Source organism: Hoplias malabaricus, chromosome 16 (genome assembly GCF_029633855.1).
Source record: "Hoplias malabaricus isolate fHopMal1 chromosome 16, fHopMal1.hap1, whole genome shotgun sequence".
NCBI lineage: Eukaryota > Metazoa > Chordata > Actinopteri > Characiformes > Erythrinidae > Hoplias > Hoplias malabaricus.
The window spans coordinates 6,599,486-6,619,103 of NC_089815.1; the positions used below are offsets into that span (position 1 = coordinate 6,599,486).

Genomic DNA, 19,618 nt, shown 5'->3' on the forward strand with positions numbered 1-19,618 from the left:
CTGACTGGGTGAGTGTGTGAAGTTGTCTGCAGGTGTGAGTGTGTGTGACTGGTCGAGTGTGTGTGTGTGCTGCTGTGTGACTGGGTGAGTGTGTGAAGTTGTCCGCAGGTGTGAGAGTGTGTGACAGGCAGAGTGTGTGAAGTTGTCTGCAGGTGTGAGAGTGTGTGACAGGCAGAGTGTGTGAAGTTGTCCGCAGGTGTGATAATGTCTGACTGGGTAAGTGTGTGAAGTTGTCTGCAGGTGTGAGTGTGTGTGACTGGTTGAGTGTGTGTGTGTGTGTGCTGCTGTGTGACTGGGTGAGTGTGTGAAGTTGTCCGCAGGTGTGAGAGTGTGTGACTGGGTGAGTGTGTGAAGTTGTCCGCAGGTGTGAGAGTGTGTGACTGGGTGAGTGTGTGAAGTTGTCCGCAGGTGTGAGAGTGTGTGACTGGGTGAGTGTGTGAAGAACACTGTAAACCCTAATGTTCAAAGTAATTAACTGCATTGAGTGATTCTTTAAATTCATTGAGTGAACTTTAAATATATTGAAAAGTTTCACTCAGTTAAACAATTCAATTAACTTCAACAATGTCTTCTTTGTATTAACTTCACTAACAGCTGAGGTGAATAACATTGATTACCTCATTATAATGGCTCCTGTGTGAGGGGAGTGAGGACCAGCCCACGCTGTCGCTCGCCCACTGTTATACAGCTATAAAGTTCCTACATCTTCCCCTGTATTTGTCAACTTAATGGGGCCTGCTTGGTCATTATGATCTATTTGTGTTTTATTAATTGTTATATTTTATATATTAGAAACTTGGTTATTTATTATTCATGCACTAAGTGTAAGCATACATCATTATTTAACATGACCAGAGTTTTTTGGTTGCTGGTGTAGTTTCCAGAAATGTCCTATAGGGGGCAGCACCGCGTGTGTATTTCTCTTGTTTCCTTTCAGTCTTACTTCAGTATAACATTAGAAAATTGGAGATTCTGTTCTTTTCAATAATAACTGTAACAAAAATTTCCATGCTTCCATGGTGCAGCATAATGTAAAGGAACATTACACTGAAAGTACATAAGTTACAAATAAAAATCAAAAATAAAAACCAGACACCAAGCATACAAAAATACAACAAATATTATTCATAAATATTCATTTTTATTTTTAAGATAATGTCTATCATGTCTAAAGGCATCTGGCGTTAAAAAGTGTGCCAGATCGATGCGCCAGATCCATTGTGGTGACCGCTGATGGGAGGGAGCAGCCAGAAGAAGAAGAAGAAGAAGAAGAAGAAGAAGAAGAAGAAGAAGAAGAAGAAGAAGAAGATGAAGAAGAAGATGTAGAAGAAGGAAAATAAAAAGAAGAAGAAGAAGATGATGATGAAGAAGAAGAAGAAGAAGAAAAAGAAGAAGAAGATGAAGAAGAAGAAGTAAAAGAAGAAGAAGATGATGATGAAGAAGAAGAAGATGAAGAAGAAGGAAAAGAAGAAGAAGAAGAAGAAGAAGATGAAGATGAAGGAAAAGAAGAAGAAGAAGAAGAAGAAGAAGAAGAAGAAGATGAAGAAGAAGATGATGAAGAAGAAGGAAAATAAAAAGAATAAGAAGAAGATGATGAAGAAGAAGATGAAGAAGAAGAAGAAGAAAAAGAAGATGAAGAAGATGATGTAGAAGAAGGAAAATAAAAAGAAGAAGAAGAAGAAGATGATGATGAAGAAGAAGAAGAAGAAGAAAAAGAAGAAGAAGAAGAAGGAAAAGAAGAAGAAGAAGATGATGATGAAGAAGAAGAAGATGAAGAAGAAGGAAAAGAAGAAGAAGAAGAAGAAGATGAAGAAGAAGAAGATGATGATGATGAAGAAGAAGAAGATCTATCATTATTTATTATTATTTTACATTTCCCTGTTTTTTATTGGTCAGTTGGATTCTGGTCATTTTGCAGGCAGCCATATTTTTTTATTATTATTTTATATGTATTTTTTAAGGATTCATAATGGATTAAAGTAAAACTATGAAGTATATTTAATTAAAAATTCAGCTTTAAATTTGCTGTGATTGTTCACTTATCTGTAACAGAGAGAAATAAACAACCTCTGTTGTTGCTACTTCAAACTCAGCACTGCAGAAATCACACTATGTAACCTCTGGAGGCAGGGCCATTGTTTCTTCTTCACATTAAGAAACAGCCTTTAGACTGACACCTAGTGGCCTGGATGTAGCAGAGAATTTTCAACAAGGCTGCTCCATGTCACTTACTGCTTTTTTTAAAGGGTGTGTGATTAGTTTACGGCAGATGGTGGACATTGAGAAAAGGTTTTAAAGTCCAGGTGGATGATGGTTGGAAACAGGAAACATTTCAAAGAAGGGAAAGTTGCATCTTTCTGGGTCTCACACGGCTCAAGCTCTGGGGGCAATAAGAGCCAGGTGTGTGTGTGTGTGTGTGAGTATATTGTGTTTGGTAGCATTCTTCCTTTCCAAAGATCAATGGGGCATCCTTAAAGAAGGCAATCTAACAGAGGGTTGCTGATTGCCGAGAGTAAAACTCACACCGCAGGAGAAACCAGTAAAACAGAGCCCCAATAAACACTGGCCACTTTCTCAGCAAACGCCAACCTGGCTACTGTCCCAGTCTGTTCATCACAGCCTTGAGGGAAGAGCAGTAGCTTTGCCTTACAATGCTGAAATAACAATGGTTCTGTCAAAGAAATCACTCACCGTGTTGAACCCATGACTTACTCCCTTGGATCTTGAGTTCTGATAGGAAGCCAGCTGTTTAGGGTGGTGGAATACCCTACTACTCTTCATGTATCATCATGAGTTTACCTGCTGATTCAGTCAAACATACAACACAGCAGCAATACGAGTTCAATACGAGAATAATAGCTTTGGAATGAAACTTGTAGGTTAGTTTAGTTGAGAACACAATTACACTCCATTTAACAGGCTGGAGCTCACTTGTTACAAAGCTTTATAAAGTCTTGGAGGAGCTCTGAATTCATCTGACATCATTGAGTGAGCAGCAGAAACAGTGCTGTAAACTGTTGTGGGAAAATGTTACTCAGAAGCTCCTTCTCTGACGGTTAGAGTTAGTGTTAGAGTTAGTGATGAGGTCAGTGTTATACTCAGGCTTGGGATTAGGGTTAGGGTTAATATTAGGATTAAGGGCTGGGTACAAGGCAAACTACACGCATTGCACACATCTGGGAATCAGTTAAAATCTGAATTGAAGTGACACTGAGGTGAAATTGAGTGAGTGACTGCAGCACCTTGGAGAGCAACAGCTTATGATTATCATCATCATATTCATCATAATTAATTTTCATGGTATGATCCAATTCTCTAAATCTAAATCTAATGTGCCATGGCACTAGTCCATACGCACGGCCTATGGATTACGGGAATGTTGATCTAGAACAGAAACGAATGGGGAATAAGGCAAAACAATGACGTACCCCTTGAAAGAGTTACATTCCTGTCTGTGATTGATGTCTGAGGAAGAAACCCCAGAGATGTGAAAGACTGAAGGGGCCACTACGATCACTCTCTTGTCCTTTGGCGCTAAAACAAACACGACCCCAAACAAAAGTGGGTTTTGATCAGTGTCCGGCGACGGCCTGAGATCAAATGAAGACAAGCGATGCGTTTCTGCGCTCGGAGGATGTCCATCAGCGTGCAGCAGCAGTGGAGCGTGGAGCTTTAGAGCAGGAGAACCTCTGCAGCTATTGGACAGTTTGGGTCGGGAGTGTTTGGAGATAAAGAACACGGCTCTGACATTCGCACAATGAGGTTTAGCCAAACGTGAACATGAGAAAACCTTCTCATGCGGATCATTGTCTCATTATAACGAAGGCGACAACACTTCGGTCTGGGAGCTGGGGGTGGTCTAATTTTGTCATCAGCCCAAAAGTGTTTCTCTACTTTGATCTTTTAAGATTAAACTGAATTAAATATGCAATGCATATTGAGTTCAAACAACCACTGCGCTTCATGTCACAGTGTGAAACCACTCACTCTGGCGTTAGCAATTAGAGTTCAGGCACTCAATAAGACTTTTATATACTAATATTATATATGTTAAAATTAAATATAATTTACGTTCACTTAGCTCTCATCCACTGGGGGCACTGTTTTGCTGAATCCCCTATTTAACTATCTGTTAAGTCCCTGAAGAAGAGCTACAGAAACAGTGCTGTAAACTGTTGTGGAGGGAGCTTTGCACAGGAGTCTTTAGAAGAGTTATGATTAATTAAGGTAAAATAATTAATAGGATTATTAAAGTATAGTCAGGATCAGAGTTAGGGTGAAGTTTATGCTTAGGGTTAGTCTTATGGTCAAGATTAGGATTAAGGAGCTATTTTAAGTATAATTTTAATGCAGGGGTGAGGGTTTGATTTAGGATGAAGGCTAGGGTTCAGGTATCATATTCACACTACCAAGTGTTTAAGTACAGCCATGAAAACAAACCATGTACATGTTGTAAGCATTCTGGGAATGGTCTTTCAGGCAAATACATACACATTTATCTTGAGACCAGGCTACAACCCTTGCAGCAAGTTCTTTTGTCACACGTTTCAAATTTTAATTAGGTCCTTAAATGATTAACCATCTTTAAACAGTGAGATTTACAGTTAATTAAAAAAAGCACGATACAACAATCGCTTTTGTCTCAGTGTAAACCATTAATTCATTAATTCCTTAAGTGTCGCTGCATCAACGTATTCAAAGCAGTTTTTTTAACACCAAAATTTTAAGGAGAAAATGTAATTATATTTAAAATTTTGTTATAGTTTTTAAGCACATCGTCGTCATACTATACGTCCAGAGCCAATGTTTAAAATCATCTTATAGAAGCATGTGAAAGCAGTGCTAAGAGACTGAGTGGGGAATTGAACCCTTATGCACTGTGTAAATAACAGTGCCGCTGAAGACAAGAGAAATTAAACTACTGACATCAGGCAGCAGGGGGCGTTTTTTTCATTAGGGCGATGGGGCGACGCACCACCAAAAAGGAAAGGGAAGAATATTTTAATAGTACTCTTTTCTATTACAGTAAAAACCCATGGGTCTGTATTAATCAAGCGCTGCCAGACAGTTTGTCCCGCCTCTAAGTATCACAGTCCAATCAGCATTAGGTTTTGTTCCGTACAGTCCCGCCTTTTTTGGGCAATTTCAATGGTGCAAAATTGCCCCAGACTCCTCTCATAAACTCTCATGTTAAAGCTCTTTTATTTTTAGCTGCAGAGCCTTCAGTTCATTCTCAGTGGGTTCTGGGAAGATTCGCCCCAATGTACTTACGTCATATACAAGGTAAGTTGTATTCCAAATGCCCCCCTATACACTATTACCTACATTGTTCACTATGTAGTGAGGTATATAGTGAATAGGGCACTGATTAATTTTGAACCAAACCCTGTACGGATACCTGGAGCAGCCAGAGCCCCAAATATTGTACAGTATGTAGATAAAGAGAAAGCTTTATGAATCTAGTGGTTACTGGTGGTATTTCTACATGAGGTGACCACAGAAATAAAACTCTACGTTAGATGACACTATCAAGTTAGATTCCTGATTAATTTGTACCGTGCAAGCTGCGTCTTGTCTAGATGGCTAGCTCTTAATTTGTCCAGTGGACAAGTCACCTTAGCATTTATCACGATTATCAAGTGCTTTTCCCCCTGGAGATATTTGGCAGGAATTGCCAACTGTCAGACAGACTTAAGACACAGACAGAAAACCAGACAGACAAATAGGTAGAGTGTCAGAGACAGGGAGACAGGGCCCACAGCTATACATCAGAAAGTGTGACAGATTTATAGAGATTGTTGTTTCTTTTCAGAGAGAGAGGTAGAATTGTGTCTTATTGTAAGTTGGGAACATTGTGAGCGGATATGAGGCTAAAATAGACTGGCTTTCAGTCGATAAGAAATTTAGTGGCTCAGGAGGGGTTCCGCTGCAGCATGCACACACACACACACAAACACACACACACACACACACACACACACACACACACACACACACACACACACACACACACAAACACACACACAAATTCAAAAAGTCAGGCACAAATAAACAAGACGCACACATGCACTCTGCAGAGCTTGAGTCAGTGTGTGCTGTTGTTTCCCGCCGTTTCCATCTTTCTGTCCCCTGCGCAGCAATGACGCACAACCTTCACAACGGAACTGCTGAAGGGTCAGTGGGAACAACCACACACACACATGTGTGAACTGAAGAGTTTCTGCCTGATAGTTATTCACTCTTGTCTGTTCACCTAAGTTTGTCTGTTTTTCTGTCTGCCAGGATGACTACTTGTCAAGTTGTTTCTCTGCCTGCCCATCTCTCTGACTCTCTCTGCCTGTCTGTCAGTCTGTCTGCTGGCCTGTGTCTGTCTCTTTGTGCTCATTCTGGCGCTGTTTATTTCTAAATTGTTCTCCTTGAAACTTGGCCTGAGTACTGAAGACTTAGTCAAGACTGAATGTGGACTGAGTGAAGACTGAGTGTGGACTGAGTGTAGACTGAATGTGGATTGAGTGAAGACTGAGTGAGGATTGAGTGAAGACTGATTGTGCACTGAGTGAAGACTGAATGTGGACTGAGTGAAGACTGAGTGCGAACTGAGTGAAGACTAATTGTGGACTGAGTGAAGACTGAGTGTGGACTGCGTCAAGACTGAGTGTGGACTGAGCGAAGACTGAGTGTGGACTGAGTGAAGACTGAGTGTGGACTGAGTGAAGACTGAGTGTGGACTGAATGAAGACTGAGTGTGGACTGAGCGAAGACTGAGTGTGGACTGAGTGAAGACTGAGTGTGGACTGAATGAAGACTGAGTGTGGACTGAGCGAAGACTGAGTGTGGACTGAGTGAAGACTGAGTGTGAACTGAGTGTAGATTAAGTGTGGACTGAGTGAAGACTGATTGTGTACTGAGTGAAGTCTGAGTGTGGACTGAGCCAAGACTGAGTGTGGACTGATTGAAGACTGAGTGTGGACTGAGCCAAGACTGATTGTGGACTGAGTGAAGACTGAGTGTGGACTGAGTGAAGTCTGAGTGTGGACTGATTGAAGACTGATTGTGTATTGAGTGAAAACTGAGTGTGGACTGATTGAAGACTGATTGTGTATTGAGTGAAAACTGAGTGTGGACTGATTGTGTACTGAGTGTGGACTGAGTGAAGACTGATTATGTACTGAGTGAAGACTGAGTGTGGACTGAGTGAAGACTGATTATGTACTGAGTGAAGACTGAGTGTGGACTGAGTGAAGACTGATTATGTACTGAGTGAAGACTGAGTGTGGACTGAGTAAATACTGAGTGTGGACTGAGTGAAGACTGTTTGTGCACTGAGTGAAGACTGAGTGTGGACTGAGTGAAGACTGATTGTGCACTGAGTGAAGACTGAGTGTGGACTGAGTGAAGACTGAGTGTGGACTGAATGAAGACTGAGTGTGGACCGAGCGAAGACTGAGTGTGGACTGAGTGAAGACTGAGTGTGAACTGAGTGTAGACTAAGTGTGGACTGAGTGAAGACTGGTTGTGTACTGAGTGAAGTCTGAGTGTGGACTGAGCCAAGACTGAGTGTGGACTGATTGAAGACTGAGTGTGGACTGAGCCAAGACTGATTGTGGACTGAGTGAAGACTGAGTGTGGACTGAGTGAAGTCTGAGTGTGGACTGATTGAAGACTGATTGTGTATTGAGTGAAAACTGAGTGTGGACTGATTGAAGACTGATTGTGTATTGAGTGAAAACTGAGTGTGGACTGATTGTGTACTGAGTGTGGACTGAGTGAAGACTGATTATGTACTGAGTGAAGACTGAGTGTGGACTGAGTGAAGACTGATTATGTACTGAGTGAAGACTGAGTGTGGACTGAGTGAAGACTGATTATGTACTGAGTGAAGACTGAGTGTGGACTGAGTAAATACTGAGTGTGGACTGAGTGAAGACTGTTTGTGCACTGAGTGAAGACTGAGTGTGGACTGAGTGAAGACTGATTGTGCACTGAGTGAAGACTGAGTGTGGACTGAGTGAAGACTGAGTGTGGACTGAATGAAGACTGAGTGTGGACCGAGCGAAGACTGAGTGTGGACTGAGTGAAGACTGAGTGTGAACTGAGTGTAGACTAAGTGTGGACTGAGTGAAGACTGATTGTGTACTGAGTGAAGACTGAGTGTGGACTGATTGAAGACTGAGTGTGGACTGAGTGTAGACTGAGTGTGGACTGAGTGTAGACTGAGTGTGGACTGAGTGAAGACTGAGTGTAGACTGAGTGTGGGCTGAGTGAAGACTGAGTGTGAACTGAGTGAAGACTGAGTGTGTACTGAGTGAAGTCTGAGTGTGGACTGAGTGAAAAGTGAGTGAAGACTGAGTGTGGACTGAGCGTAGACTGAGTGTGGGCTGAGTGAAGACTGAGTGTGGACTGAGTGTAGACTGAGTGTGGACTGAGTGTGTACTGAGTGAAGTCTGTGTGTGGACTGAGTGTAGACTGAGTGTGGACTGAGCGTAGACTGAGTGTGGGCTGAGTGAAGACTGAGTGTGTACTGAGTGTAGACTGAGTGTGGACTGAGTGTAGACTGAGTGTGTACTGAGTGAAGTCTGTGTGTGGACTGAGTGTAGACTGAGTGTGGACTGAGCGTAGACTGAGTGTGGGCTGAGTGAAGACTGAGTGTGTACTGAGTGTAGACTGAGTGTGGACTGAGTGAAGACTGAGTGTGTACTGAGTGAAGTCTGTGTGTGGACTGAGTGTAGACTGAGTGTGTACTGAGTGAAGTCTGTGTGTGGACTGAGTGTAGACTGAGTGTGGACTGAGTGAAAACTGAGTGAGTGAGGGACGAGTGTGGACTGAGTGAAGACTGTTTGTGTATTGCTGAAGACTGACTGATTGTGTATTGGCTGAAGACTGACTGATTGTGGACCAGTTGTGGACTGACTACCAGAGCACTAGTTGAATTGCCTCATGTTTTTTCCTGTTATTGTCCATTAATAGATCTGTCTCCTGTCTTCACTTCTGCTGCTCACTGCCCTCTGTTCACATCCTCCACAACACACACACACACACACACACACACACACACACACACACACACACAGACAGACACACGCAGACACACACGAAAATCAGTAGTTTGATGATGATCAAGAAGATGGTGATTATTATATTTTGTAGTTGTTGTTCATTTATTGTTCCTTTTGTAAACACATGATACTAGAAGTTGTAGTAAGACAGACATGGACAGAAAGACAGAGAGATGAGAGACAGACAGTAAGACAGAGAGATGAAAGACAGACAGTAAGACAGAGAGATGAAAGACAGACAGTAAGACAGAGAGATAAGAGACAGACAGTAAGACAGAGAGAGGGAGAGACAGACAGTAAGAGAGAGAGATGAGAGACAGACAGTAAGACCAAGAGATGAGAAATAGACAGTAAGAGAGAGAGATGGAGAGACAGACAGTAGGACAGAGAGAGGGAGAGACAGACAGTAGGACAGAGAGATGGAGAGACAGACAGAAATACAGAGAGATGAGAGACAGACAGTAAGACCAAGAGATGATAGACAGACAGTAAGACAGAGAGATGAGAGACAGACTGTAAGACAGAGAGATGGAGACACAGACAGTAAGAGAGAGAGATGAGAGACAGACAGTAAGACCAAGAGATGAGAAATAGACAGTAAGAGAGAGAGATGGAGAGACAGACAGTAGGGCAGAGAGAGGGAGAGACAGACAGTAAGACAGAGATATGAAAGACAGACAGTAAGACAGAGAGATGAAAGACAGACAGTAAGACAGAGAGATGGAGAGACAGACACTAAGACAGAGAGAGGAGAGACAGACAGTAAGACAGAGAGATGGAGAGACAGACACTAAGACAGAGAGATGGAGAGACAGACAGTAAGACAGAGAGATGGAGAGACAGACAGTAAGACAGAGATATGAAAGACAGACAGTAAGACAGAGAGATGGAGAGACAGACAGTAAGACAGAGAGAGGAGAGACAGACAGTAAGACAGAGAGATGGAGAGACAGACAGTAAGACAGAGAGAGGAGAGACAGACAGTAAGACAGAGAGATGGAGAGACAGACAGTAAGACAGAGAGAGGAGAGACAGACAGTAAGACAGAGATATGAAAGACAGACAGTAAATCAAATCAAATTCAAATCAAATTTATTTGTATAGCGCTTTTTACAACTGATGTTGTCACAAAGCAGCTTCACAGAGAGAGGAAGAGATAGACAGAAAGACAAAAAGAGGGAGAGACAGACAGTAAGACAGAGATATGAGAGACAGACAGCAAGACAGAGAGATGAGAGACAGACAGTAAGACAGAGAGATGAGAGACAGACAGCAAGACAGAGAGATGAGAGACAGACAGTAAGACAGAGATATGAGAGACAGACAGCAAGACAGAGAGATGAGAGACAGACAGTAAGACAGAGAGATGAGAGACAGACAGCAAGACAGAGAGATGAGAGACAGACAGTAAGACAGAGATATGAGAGACAGACAGTAAGACAGAGATATGAGAGACAGACAGTAAGACAGAGAGATGGAGAGATAGACAGTAAGACAGAGAGATGGAGAGACAGACAGTAAGACAGAGAGATGAGAGACAGACAGTAAGACAGAAATATATGAGACAGACAGTAAGACAGAGATCGAGAGACAGACAGTAAAACAGAGAGAGGGAGAGGCAGACAGTAAGACAGAGAGATAGAGAGATAGACAGTAAGACAGAGAGATGAGAGACAGACAGTAAGACAGAGAGATGGAGAGACACAGAAAGACAGACTTGTTGCTGTTGCTATTGTCCTAATGTGTCCACTGGGGACATTCAGTCTCCACAAAGTATGAAATACACACACACACACACACACACACACAAACTGGCTCCGTCCTCTCTCCGGCGCGTGGCCATGCTACGCGCAGCAGCAGCGCGTGATGTAACCCTGTGAGCGCGTATAAATAGCGCGCGCATGGCCGAGAGGAGCGACTTCACCGAACTTGGACTCGACTTTGGTCACACACACGCGTGCAATTTACGGACACGCAAACACATACACACACGGACACTCACACGAACATATCCACACACAATCACCACGCAGCTTACGGTGCGCGTGAGCATTTTTGTGCGCGTTGTTGTTCCGTGTGGACCTACACGGGGAAGGTGGGGAGGGGGGTCGACGGACGTTGATTCCTGAATACCCCGAGCAGGACAAAACCAGCGCGCGTGCGAAGCTCGTTCCCGTCTTGTTAGGGCTTGGGCGCGCGCCCCGTTGTCCCCAGCAGCATGGTCGTGCGCGCGGCGCCACTGCTGCGCGCGCTCCTGCTGCTGGTGCTGCTCGCGCTGATGACGGCGGCGGGCTGCGCGCGCGGCGCTCGCTTCATGAGCGCGCAGCGGCGCTGGGAGACGCTGTACTCGCGCTCGGTGGCGCGCGTGCCTGGCGAGAAACGAGAGGCGTCCCCGCGGGACAGCGACTACCTGACCGGCATCAAGCGCCTGCGCCGGCTCTACTGCAACGTGGGCATCGGCTTCCACCTGCAAGTGCTGCCGGACGGCACCATCACCGGAGTCCACAGCGAGAACTCATACAGTGAGTATGACTAAAACAGCTGGACACAGCTGGACACTCAAATCTGTTGTGAATTCCTGGGGGGTGCATTTTATTTGATGTTGTTTATTGGTTTGATCCTCAAAGACTTCTTGAGACACACTCAATGCTGTGATATTAATTTAAAAACTACTTCGCCTTTCACTGGTCACTCTCAGTCTTAAAGTTAGGGTTAGTTTCAAATTAATTTAATTTCTTTCTATTTCACTGCCTTGTAAACCTTAATTCAGCTGTCCCTATCTAATAGCTATGTAACTACTGTATAAATGATAACAATTAGCAAAAGGTGCTAGGGTAAAAAGTGTCATGAATCTTTCCCTGCTTTTCTTTGTTGGAGTAAGAGGTTAAAATGACCACTGGAAGACATTTCTGATCGTCTGATAAAGAAATACTCATCACCTTCTTAAAAATAAAGGCTGTAGAGTCCAAGACTAGACTTAATCCCTGTCTGGAAATCAACACCGTAATTTGTACGCAGGACTTCGCAGGAGTTAGTCCAACACTGGTCTCCACTGAGGAGTTCAGTCCAAAAGATTTAGGGTTATATTAGGATTAGAGTTAGTGCCATGGTGTGGGTTCGGACGCCTAGTGCTAAGAGTAGGGTTAGTCCAGCCTCAGGAGAGTGAGCTACCTGATGTAAAAATTAGTGTAAAAACTATTTCCTACCACAAAAATTCAACTGTGCAAACATCTTAAAAACATCTTAATGTCTTCCAAATCTGAGATAGCTGTGTTATGTTGATGTAAGATAACGTCATTAACATTGCAGTGTAGTCTAATCCACCACAAACCCAGGCCACAGCTGATTGGATTTAAAGGAACTGTTTACGCTGGTTGAAGTTTGAAAAAGCAGCATAGACCAAAACTAGGCTCAATCCCTGTCCTGGAAACCCAAGCTACAGGTATAGATTGGACACTGGTTCAACATCAGAGAGAGTGAGGTATCGTCTGTAAATCCAGCCAATTGAATGAACCCTGGACACTGTTGATGCTGTTTATAAAGCAGTCCTGTTGTCTTGAGGATTGTGTTCTGACTTGTGCAAAGGCCCTCCACTGCTGAGTGTTAGAGGAGGGTAACACAATGTGTGATTCCTCTAAACCTGAACTCAATGAGGGGTTTTAATGGGGAAATACAAATGGCATTGTGATGTCATCTGAGACAAATCTAAAACCCCAAGGAACCAGCCCATAGTTGTTATATATGCGATTACAATGCTGCCTGAGACTAGGCTTAATCCCCATGTTAAAGAAAACAGCTAGCCTGGCATTACAGTGTAATGAGTCTAGGCTGGAACCTCGTGTCCAAAACACCACAAGACATTCCAGTGTAATCTGAGACTAGGCTGAAAACTTATGTCCAAGAAACCAGTCTGTAGTTGTTAATTGTGCCATTACAATGTAGTCAGAGACTGGGCTAAAACCCCATGTCCTAGAAAACCAGTCCATAGCTGTGACATGTGGTATTACAATGTAATCTGAGACTAGGCTAAAACCCCATATCCAAGTAACCAGTCTATAGCAGTCACATGTGACGTTACAATGCAGTCAGAGACTAGGCTAAAAGCCATGTCCAAGAAAACAGTACATCGTAGTTTTAAATGCCACTGCAGTGTAGTCCGAGTCTAGGCTAAAACCCCATGTTGAAGTACCCAGCCCGTTGTTGTTATACAAAGCTAAGCCTGAGCCCTAAGCCCTTGGTTTTGACCTGTGGCCAGTTGGGTTGCAATAAACACTGTGTGTATTAAGCACAGCAGGATTTCATTCAACGCTGGGCATTCACTGGTCAACAACACCCCCACGGAGATTTTCTGAGTTCAGGCTCGTCATCAGTGTCACGACCTAATGTCTTTGGTAGCATTCTTCTGTGAGAAAATGCCTCCACTGACAGATTTCTCATCATCCATTCAACATCTGGGGCAACTGAAAAGGCCACTGACGCTGTCCACACCCCTCTCAACAGCTACGAGTGTAATGTGAGCTGGGTCGGAACCAGGCCAATAGCTAAAGCTGTGTCCCTGAGTTAGGCCAGAGATAAGCCCATCTGTTATGGCTCATTAACCCCCTTTGGCCTTGGATGCCTAATTAATAGCCTGCCAGAGTCAAGGGGTATACATGAGCGTCAATGGGGCATACATCAATTTATTTATTTATTTATTTATTTATTATGGTCCTGCTTTTGTAGTTGCCCGAGACAGTCAGGGAACAGCATGTCCAGACTTGTGGATGGAGAATCAATATGCTCCCAAGAGTTGTTTTGTGTCCCCTCTGACTATTTTAAGGCATGACATAAAACTGAAGGGAGATACATTACATACGTTTTCATTACGTACGCAGTAAGTGCACAGCGTCTCTATAAAGGGGACGAGACATGGTTCTGAAGACGCACTGCAGCTCTATTAAAGGGACAGTAGGCCAAACTCCTAGTAGAATTTGGACAAAGACCTTGTAGGCGGGGGGTGATACGTATTGTTTTGCCAAACCATGTCAGAGATGTAGATGGAGAATTGTGAATCATCAGTGCTGAATAACTGCACATAAATAGCGTAATTAATATTATACTTCTATTATACTTTTATGACTATGTAACTACTACGCAACTACTGTGTAACTACTGTGTAACATCCTTAAAGATCCCAACTTTCATTGCACCATTTTGTAACTTATAACTCATTACAAAAACAGTATTTAAGTGTTATTTAGTAAAACAACAAAAACAAACAAACAAACAAACAAACAAACAAACCCATTAACACTAAAAGAACAAATTGCATATTTGAAGGGCTCTTTGAATCAGGAAAGTGTTCTTCAAATTGATGGTAACGTACTGTAAATGGTTCTATACAGAACCTTGTATTAAATTGTTCTATGGAGCACCAAAAATGTCAAGCTTGTAACAGAAGAACTGTTTGTTGCTTTGTAGAACCTTTCTTACAAAGATTCAAGATAAAATCATTTATAACACATTTTCCAACAAACCTGGAAACTTTCCTCAAACCTTTTCATTCACTTTGAACTTTGAAAAATGTCCTACACGCTCCACAGTAATAACACATTTCTCAGTTTCTCATTACAATAGGTGTTCTTCAGATTGATGGAACATTTGTTACAAATGGTTCAATATTGCAACATTTGATAGGGTTTCTATAGAGTGCCATATAAGGCTCTGCCATTGTCACAAGTTTAACTTTGTAAGAACAGCAGAACCTTTATGGAGCTCTACATAACCATTTACAGAAAGATCTGACCCGGAGTCATTTAGGTATTCCAATGGTTATCATAAACCAAAACACTAGAACCCTTAGAACAAAGTACCCTTGAAAAAAGTACTCTTGTTTTAAGAGTGTATAACACTGTATAATGTATTGTTATCAATGACAATGTACCTGTACACGTTACAATAGCAGGTCTAGGACCTACTAGGACCGTATAAAGACATACGGTCAGGTCAAGGACCATTGAGATTGAAAGCAGTTTAGACGTAGACTCTGCATTGGGGATTTTACAGTGTTGGGAGCAAGACCAGTATTTGGGAAATGCTTTGTGGGCGGAAGGTGTCGTTTCCTTCTCAGGCCACTCCAGAATCTAAATGTAAACACTTCAGAAACGCCGTCATCCTGAGCAGTGGCCTGAGAGATATGAAGGGCCCAAGGTCATGTGTATTCTTTGTTGTGGCTTGCAGGTCTTCTGGAGATATCTCCGGTGGAGAGGGGAGTCGTGACACTGTTTGGCGTCCGGAGCGAGCTATTCGTGGCCATGAACGGCAAGGGGAAGCTCTATGGATCTGTGAGTGCATGAGCTGATTTACGGCAGGTTTCCGCTTGGAGATTTTCTTATCAGAGCCCGATGACATATCGCCCTGCGCCGCAGCTGTAAACGTCTCCTCTCCCTCCCCATCCCCCCTTTTTAGCCCTTCTCCTCTTCCCTACCCCACCTCCCTACCCTCCCCCCTCACTGTTTCCCACCCAAGCCTTCTCCTTGGTGCATTGTTGCGCTGGCTTGTGCCTAGTGGAGTTTTCATAGCGCGCCGGATGAAGCCAGGGACGGTGGCGCACTACATCACTCACCCTCTGCATTCCATTCTTAGCATTGCCAGCCAACACATGCACCTACTGTCCATGGGTGAAGATGAACGGGCAAAAAGGGACCACCCAGGCTGAGTGTGTGCGTGTGCTACTGGAGTGGTCCAGCCCTGCAGTCCAGTGTCCTCCCTGTTTCAACCCCTTAAGTGAAGTGTAGTCAAGTGGTGTGTTCTTTTTGTCAGTCCTTGATATAACTTAAAGTCATGGGGATGTTCTCCAGGACCATGGTCCACCATCAAAAGTAGGAATTATGCATTGCTTATTTTGTTAAAGTCCAAGGGGACTGGGGTCTAGGATTAAGACTGGGACTACTCTGTTGAACCATCAGGTAGATGTTTCTTTAAAGATCTCAACAGAAAGCAGTCAGATGAAAGGTTCTTAATGGAACCTAGACTGGTTTGGGTGTGCCATTCCTCAAGAAAACCAAATTTTGGCACCTGTACTTTGTGGCCAAGAGTGAGAAGTAGACGTCCAGGCCCATCCGTTTGAGTTTGAGGAGTGAACACGCCTGGTTCTGCTGAAGGGGAGCTTGGCCAGAGCTGATAATTGTATCAGGTCATCTCACCTGAGGAGTGCAGGAGTACACACTTAATTATGATGGTTCTAGAAGGGTTCTTTACTAAAGAAAACAGTGCTGTATAAAACCCTGAACACTTGATTTGCAAGTGTTCTTCAGATTGATGAAGAATGTGGTTTAGATGGTTCTATATAGCCCCTTTTAGATAAGGGTTCTAAAGGGCACCGAAAACAGTTCCTCTATTGTTTCAAGCTTGAGATCATAACAATAAAGAACCCTTTTTGGTGCCAGATGGTGCTATATAGAACCATCTAAAGCACTTTATGAGGCTAAGAACCTTTTAATTATGCAGAAGTGTGTTTAGGGTTTAGGAACCATTTTCTTTCCTAAAGAACCTTTGTAGAACCACCATTTTTAAGAGCGGAGAGCTGGACTGGGAAGTCTTATCCTTGTCGAGTCAAAAGGATTGTTTTGTCATGTCAGCCATATCATGCAGTAAACTTAAATTTGACAAAAATGGAGATACATGTCTTTCTGTGGGGAGTGACAATGGACAGTGTAGTAAGAAGGCATTCCTCTAGGACCATGGTGCAACTCAAAACACTAAATAAGTCTACACAAAGTGCCCATGTTTGCCTACATACTACTGTAGTTCACTGACATAGCATTGGGAGTCTAGCCCAAGGTCTCCCTGGGACTTCCTGCTGAACCTCAGATTGTGCAATTCTGTTACATAGGTAAATCTGAAGAGCACAATAGCTGTGATCTCTGCACATTGTGTTGGTGTTTAAATGGGCCCAGGTCAGGAAAGTGGACCGGGTCAAATCATCGATCTGTAATAGCCGTGAGTGACACTGACCTGACTTCCTTCCTCTCTCCACCACTCAGTTCAAAATAGGATCCCAGAGGAGTTTCATACCTGTCCAGTAGAGTACACACAATGAACAGAATGTTGATTTAAAATGTTGACATTTGAGGACTCACTCACTCACTCATTCACTCACATAACACTCACTCTCTCACTCCTACTCACGTCTGCTCGCACAACCAGCTCACTCACTCAATCCCTCACTCACTAATTCCTTGACATACTCAGAAGACACTCATCCCATCACTCACTCATTCACACACTCACTCATTCACTCACCCAATCGCATGCACACAAAACATTCATTCACAACATTCCTCACTCATTCACTCAGCTGCATACACATCCTGCTCAGCTTGTTCACTCACTCACTCACTCACTCATTCACTCAACCAATCGCATGCTCACAAAACATTCAATCACAACATTCCTCACTTATTCACTCAGCTGCATACACATCCTGCTCGGCTTGTTCACTCACTCACTCATTCGCATGCTCACAAAACACTCATTCACAACATTCCTCACTCATTCACTCAGCTGCACACACAAACTGCTCAGCTTGTTCACTCACTCACTCACTCACCCACTCACTTGCATGCTCAAAAAACACCCATTCACAACATTCCTCACTCATTCACTCAGCTGCATACACATCCTGGTCAGCTTGTTCACTCACTCACTCACTCACTCACTCACTCGCATGCTCACAAAACACCCATTCACAACATTCCTCACTCATTCACTCAGTTGCATACACGTCCTGGTCAGCTTGTTCACTCACTCACTCACTCACTCACTCAATCACTCACTCACTCACTCACTCGCATGCTCACAAAACACCCATTCACAACATTCCTCACTCATTCACTCAGTTGCATACACATCCTGCTCAGCTTGTTCACTCACTCACTCACTCACTCACTCACTCACTCACTCACTTACTCGTGCACTCTTTTCTTGTCTTATGAATGGTCCTCTGCAGTAGAGGGTCAGTGGTTGGGCCACAGTGCCCAGAGTTGCGATGCAGTGTCCAGCGTCTTTAACCCTCCTCTCCTCCTCAGGTGCAGTTCACCAATGAATGCAAGTTCAAAGAAAAGCTCCTGGCCAACAACTACAACGCGTATGAGTCCGTGGTGTACCCGGGAATGTACATCGGACTGAGCAAGGCTGGACGCACCAAAAAAGGCAACCGAGTGTCCACAGCTATGACGGTGACACATTTCTTGCCGAGGATCTGAAGGAGCCGGCCCAGGCCCGGCAGCCGAGCCCGAGGACGATGCACTTTCTGCAGAGCTGACCCACGAGGACAAGAGTGTCGTCTTCTCACCTGTAAATATCAGAATATTTATAACTGTTCATCTCTTTTGTATTTCCTGTAAACACGGCCTCTTCATAAGCGCGGAGAGCACGGTTATTAATTTATTTCCTCATGTGTTGTTTATTTAATCCTTCCTGCTGCTACCAAGTGTTTCATACGTGGAATTCCTACAATGTACAAGATGTGTTTTCATTGTTGTTTGGTTGGTTTCGTTTGGATTTTGCACTGTTTCTGTTGGTTCTTTGTTTTTGTATTTTTCCTTGTTCCTGGGAAAAATGAGATTGGAAGTCTTAGTTTGAAGTCGGTACACTGCCCTAAATAGTAGCCAGTGAGTCCGCTTAAATCTAGTTTATATATTGCACTTTTCTCATAATGAGATGTTTGTACGGATATTATGTGAGGTACCACCTTCCTGTAGATGTTAATTGTCTTGTATTAATTATGGGGCCACTTGTTAAAATGTAAAAAGATTCCCAGAATAAGTTAATATTTCAAAAAAACTGTCAAATGTAGCCATTAATGTTGTAATATTGTCATTTTTTCCTCTTAATATTACGACATTATTAATGGGGACATATTATACCCTTTTTTACACAAGGGAACACAGTCCTGGGCTCTTAATGAAACATTCAATTCATGTGAGAGTCAAAATCCCACAAAGGTCAAACCCCACAGGCCAGTTTAGAACGACCAGTTTCAGCTCCTGTTCCTTTAAATGAAAATCTCAAATTTATCTCAAAATTGAATCGTATTGTGACTTTAATCTCTAAATATTCCGACTTTATTCTAGAAATTGTTTATTTTATTACATTTTAACAAGTGGCCTCTAAAACCATGTTTTTTCAGAGCTTTTATTAGTGAAATTTGTGTTTATTGGCAGAGCACTGGACCAATTTGGTCCAGGGGCCAATTCTCCAATGGAGTATGACTCCAGATAAAATCCCTCAGAACTACTCAAAGAGTGCAGATATGAGTTGAAAGATTTCATAATATTCTTACTCATCTTCTCAGCATGTGAAATATTGCACACACGGACTAGATTTAAGACATGTCCACTGAATAAGATCTAACGTTTTGCAGTGTAGCTCGTGAAACCGATCCCACTGGTGCAGCGCACTGGAGCGATTGTGTGCTGTGGCCTCTTTTGTGCGCCGCTGGGCTCCCACTGAAGTAGTATCGCTTTACTCTCAGTGAAGTCCTACCCCTCAGTCTGTTTTTAGCTCTTCTGGGGGGTGGG

General features: G+C 43.2%; 1 protein-coding gene across 1 annotated transcript; it reads left to right on the forward strand.

Annotated features, from left to right (window-relative positions):
• The first annotated feature begins 11,274 nt into the window (after positions 1 to 11,274).
• Positions 11,275 to 18,301, forward strand: fgf4 (fibroblast growth factor 4). Its single transcript, XM_066648018.1, has 3 exons — positions 11,275 to 11,578; positions 15,276 to 15,379; positions 18,125 to 18,301. Exons 1-3 carry the CDS (start codon positions 11,275 to 11,277, stop codon positions 18,299 to 18,301), a joined length of 585 nt encoding a protein of 194 aa, XP_066504115.1.
• Positions 18,302 to 19,618: the final 1,317 nt, after the last annotated feature.

Excerpts from the sequence above, each read along its gene's own strand:
- fgf4 (XM_066648018.1), top strand. The coding sequence starts at position 11,275 with ATGGTCGTGCGCGCGGCGCCACTGCTGCGCGCGCTCCTGCTGCTGGTG. Across the intron at positions 11,579-15,275 it reads CCACAGCGAGAACTCATACA|GTCTTCTGGAGATATCTCCG; the intron begins GTGAGTATGACT and ends TGTGGCTTGCAG. Across the intron at positions 15,380-18,124 it reads AGGGGAAGCTCTATGGATCT|GTGCAGTTCACCAATGAATG; the intron begins GTGAGTGCATGA and ends TCTCCTCCTCAG.